Below are 4661 nucleotides of genomic sequence, written 5' to 3'. Positions count from 1 at the left end.
TAGGGCTCTGCTTCGTTGCTGTATAAAGATAATACGAACAAACAATAATAGTTTAACAATTTTCCTTAATACATAAGAATAGAATAGACTTTTTATAAATCAACATAATAATAAAAAATTTTAATTTATATATTGCTAACTCCTGACTAATTTTCGAATTAAAAGGGTGCTGTTAATACTAATAATCTTGAAATTTGAAGGAGCTTATTGTATTTTACCGATTTAACGGAGATAAATGATTTCTATTTAAATACATATACATTATATAATATACCTTTTTCCTTTTATCGATCGGGTTAAGTATTTAACTCTATCAAATATGTGAAGGAGGATGTTAAATTTTTTTTTCAATATATTTTTTTTCCTGGATCACTATTGATAATGACAAAACTGCTAATTAGAGTCATTTATCGTTCCCTTTTCTCTTTACGCAATAAATTTTCAATATTGTAATATCTATTTATTACAAAATAGAGCTCTAATATATGGTGCTATAAATATATTTACATTTTTTTAAATATAATAATGGATTATTTTCAAAATATAAAATCCATGTAGCATACTCTTCATTTCACTTTTATAAATACACACTGAGTGGCTAACATGCGTATAAATACACACACTGAATGGGTAACATGCAAGTAAACCATATTAAGCTATAATTTGAATACAACGAAATACAATTCATTGCCTAAATACCAATTCGAGCTTATTTCAAATTAAGAAATACATACATATATCGCCTTTGGTTCAATACTAGGATTAATACAAAAAACAGAGAGAAGAGGACTGGCTTGTTGGGAAACAAATTTGTATAAAAAGAAAAAAGAAAAACAAAAAGAAAAAAGAAGGAATACAATTCGTGGCCCAAATACCAAGTGGGGCTTATTTAAAAAATTAAGAAATACAATCATACATCGCTTTTGGTTCAATACTGGGATTATACCAAAAGCAGAGAGAAGAGAAGTAGTGGCTTGTATAGGACGGTTGAAATAACCAATTAGTGAGTCCCAAGTTGAGGTTAAAATCAAAGGGGAGGATATAAAGTGTTGGCCACATCGATGACAAAGCGGTACTTAACATCATTCTTGGCAAGTCTTTCATAGGCAGTATTAACGTAGTCGATAGGAACAACTTCGATGTCTGCTGTGATATTGTGCTTTGCTGCAAAATCTATCATCTCTTGTGTTTCTTTCATTCCTCCACATGAACTCCCAGCAATCAGCTTTCTCCCTAATATATTAATTAACACACCCAATTTATTATTTCCATATCTTTCTTTGTAGAATAAATAATTGTGTACAAATGACATGGTAAGGGCCTTATTTTAAAAGAGATTGTGAGAATAATATCTAAGACCATTATATTTCCCCGTGATTTTCATGATCTGATGGTTGTAAATGACTATTACTCATAGTTCCTTATCATAAATTTTTTATCATATTAAAAAAAATTTTAATATGAAAACTAATATGAATTTTTTTTTTTCAGTAGAATTCACTTTTTCAAAATAAAATTTTAATATATTATTATATCTATATTTGATTACATTTTAAATTTTAAATTTTAATATTTAATATGATGTTATTGTCATCAAAAATAAAATTTTAATTAATCTAATAAAATAAAATAGATCTTATTTGAGATTGGATGTATTAATTAGAAATTAGAAAAAAAGGAAAAATAAAAGTTAATAAATAAACTTACCGGAGAGTAAAGGTAAAATAGGAAGCTCAGGTGGTGGGACTGGAGCACCCACCATAATTAGCTTTCCATTGGTCTTCAGCAAATCAACCAATGGCAAGAGGGAGTGAAAAGCTGAAACTGTGTCCATTATGCTATCCATTGTGCCCATCGCAGCCTATATATATATATACAATTTGCACTAAATGCAAACCCAAAAAACAACAAACATGTAGCTTTACCGTAACAATAATTTACATCAATTATGGTATATTGTTTTTTAAAATTTTTATAGATATAAAACTCTGATTTGTTGCATAAAACAAACAGTGATATTACCAATTTAGCTTTCACCGAAGCAAAAGTTGAGTATTTTGTTTTATTATAAAGTTAACGACGAATATAATTTATTAATTATGTGTCACACCATGGCCTCAACATTTGAATATAATTAGAAGTAAAATTACATTATGACACTTATTATAATTTATAATATATCGGAAAGCAAAAATTAAAAACATATTCTTTTTAGTCAGTAGCACAAAACTCACCTGCAATTGCTCTTGGTCTTGACTGACCAAAAATGCATCTGCACCAAGCTGTTCCACAGCATCATTCCTCTTGCTAGGTGACGTACTTATCACAGTGACCTTCATTCCAAAAGCTTTTGCAAACTTCACGGCCAAATGGCCCAGCCCTCCGAGCCCTACCACACCTATGTGTTTACCAGGCTCTGCCAGTCCAAAGTATCTCATGGGACTGTACACGGTGCTCCCTGCGCCCAACAAAGGTGCAGCACCATCTAATGGGAACTTATCTGGAATTAGGACTGCATAGCGTTCATGGATTACAAGCTTATCGGAGTATCCACCGTAGGATCTTAATCCGTCTTCGAACTGTCCATTGAAGATCCATTTCAATTTCGAGCAGTAACTTTCTTGGTCTTCATTGCAGTTTTCACATTTGCCACATGAATCAACTATGGGCCCAGCTCCGGCTTTGTCCCCAACTCTGAACTTTGACACGTTGCGCCCAACCTTTGTTACTTGTCCAACAATCTCATGCCTAAATAAAAATTCGTATATAGTATAATTAACTGGACGTCATAAATAAAATCAAATGCGAAAAATAAATTGAGAGCAAAAACAATGTATATAGATAAGTATATACCCGGGGACAAGAGGATATGTGGTCATGCCTAATTCATCCTTTGCCAGGTGAAGATCGGTGTGACAAATACCGCAATAGAGTATTTTTATGGTGATATCATTGTATCCATTAGCTCTGTAGTACGTAACCAATCATATATTATATACCAAATATTTATGTTAGCTTTCTTTGATGAGTTTTTATGCACAACTAGATATATATAGAATATTATTATGTTAAAAAGTAAAAATTAATTAATATGTATACCTCCTGATGAAGCGAAAGGGAGACAGAATCCCAGATGAATCTGTGGCAGCCCATCCATAGGCATCTACAGTTTGTTCCGCCGAATACATTTTTTGTCTAAAGTTTATATGTGTGCAGCGTACTGTATAGTGTGAGATTTAAGAGAAAGAGATAGATGATATACAAGGTTGGTGGATGGGCTTGAGCATTGGGTGGTGGTGATTACCGATTTATAATACCCATTTCACCGGTGATAAGCGATGACGCCAGGCAAAGGTAAGTGGTGGACCTTTCTTTCTCCTAATTTTCAAAACTGTTCGCAAGAAGAAAATAAATAAATGTTAAGCAGCTTTGACTGATTGACGTTGAAGTTTCTTGTCTTGAAATTTGTGTTTCAGTAACACCGATAGGCTTCTTGTGTTTTTTCTTGTCTTCAAATTGCGTTTCAGTACACCTGTAGGCTTTTTGTGTTTTAACATAATCTTGACAGTCAAGTAAATCATTAATTAAGTAGTTTGATTTGACTAGCCACCAATAGTAATCCAAATAAACAATTTAATATAAAATCATTATGTCACTCACTCGTTGTTCTAAGTTAGCACGTAAGGTTAATATAAATTGTTTTTTGAAAAAAAGAATTACAGAACTTATTATTGTTTCACATATGTAAACTTTCACGTCACGAATGTCTATCTGTAAGAATTGCTGACAAAATACAATGTTATTATATATGTATAAATATAATAATTTTCTTGACATCTAATAAAGAACTTAATGTACTTGTTTATTTTTCCAAATACTTGGCAAAAATATAACGCCGCATGTTTCTGGTAAAGTAAATATAATATTCTGCAAAGCAATTTAAAATCCTAATTAATATGTACAAGCAACATATATATATATATATATATATACACACACATAACGTATGGAATCTTTCTTCTTTACAGTACCTCTTCACTGTCTATAGAAACATCAAGCATTTTTAATCAAATTATATATGGTATTATTTACTAATTTATGAATAATTGTTGTATAAATGATGGTTGTATATCGGTTTCCATTAAATATATGATTGAATTGGGAAAAATAAAATAAAAAGAAAGAAATCAATACTTCGTATTTTAATCATTAACAATATGCAAAACTTAATAGTTAATTAAATTGATTTTTTTTTTCTTTAAAAATAATACTTCAATCAGAAATTCAGATACATAGATAAAGACAGAAAATAGCAATATAGAAAGAGACCCAATAAAATAGATCCAAACCAACCCATAAAATTATTCCTTAACAAGCACTACAAATAGTTGGGACACACAGTAAGCAAAGGCCTTGCTAGAAACTACAATAAAAAAAAAAAAAAAAACAAAAAATTGTTATGTTTTTTTGTTTACTCTTGGAGGTGTGCATTTTATTTTTGATTATTTGGCTTTGGATATGCTGGACTTGGATTGTTATGCTTTTCAAAATATTTTTTTTTTCTTTTTGGCAATAGGAATTGTTATGTTTTCTTTTTTTTTTTTTTTTTTTTTTTTTGCTAAAACCATTACGCCACTCATTGTTCAAGTTGGCATGTGTAT

At 30.4% G+C, this 4661-nt stretch overlaps 1 protein-coding gene across 1 annotated transcript; it reads right to left on the bottom strand.

Annotated features, from left to right (window-relative positions):
• Positions 1-680: 680 nt before the first annotated feature.
• LOC107425066 (probable mannitol dehydrogenase) lies at positions 681-3267 on the bottom strand. The gene is made up of 5 exons (XM_048479791.2): positions 3100-3267; positions 2854-2967; positions 2235-2748; positions 1708-1861; positions 681-1233 (listed from the first exon to the last, which is right to left on the bottom strand). Exons 1-5 carry the CDS (start codon positions 3186-3188, stop codon positions 1028-1030), a joined length of 1077 nt encoding a protein of 358 aa, XP_048335748.2. The 5' UTR covers positions 3189-3267; the 3' UTR covers positions 681-1027.
• Between the last annotated feature and the right edge of the window lie 1394 nt (positions 3268-4661).

This window comes from Ziziphus jujuba, chromosome 7, assembly GCF_031755915.1.
Source record: "Ziziphus jujuba cultivar Dongzao chromosome 7, ASM3175591v1".
Classification (NCBI taxonomy): Eukaryota; Viridiplantae; Streptophyta; class Magnoliopsida; order Rosales; family Rhamnaceae; genus Ziziphus; species Ziziphus jujuba.
Note: the sequence above shows the minus strand (reverse complement) of the source record. Positions and strands in the feature narration are given on the sequence as shown.

Coding starts and splice junctions, on each gene's coding strand:
- LOC107425066 (XM_048479791.2), bottom strand. CDS start 3,188: ATGTATTCGGCGGAACAAACTGTAGATGCCTATGGATGGGCTGCCACA. Junction 2,968..3,099: donor CCCTTTCGCTTCATCAGGAG/GTATACATATTA, acceptor TACGTACTACAG/AGCTAATGGATACAATGATA. Junction 1,862..2,234: donor AAGACCAAGAGCAATTGCAG/GTGAGTTTTGTG, acceptor ATATATATATAG/GCTGCGATGGGCACAATGGA.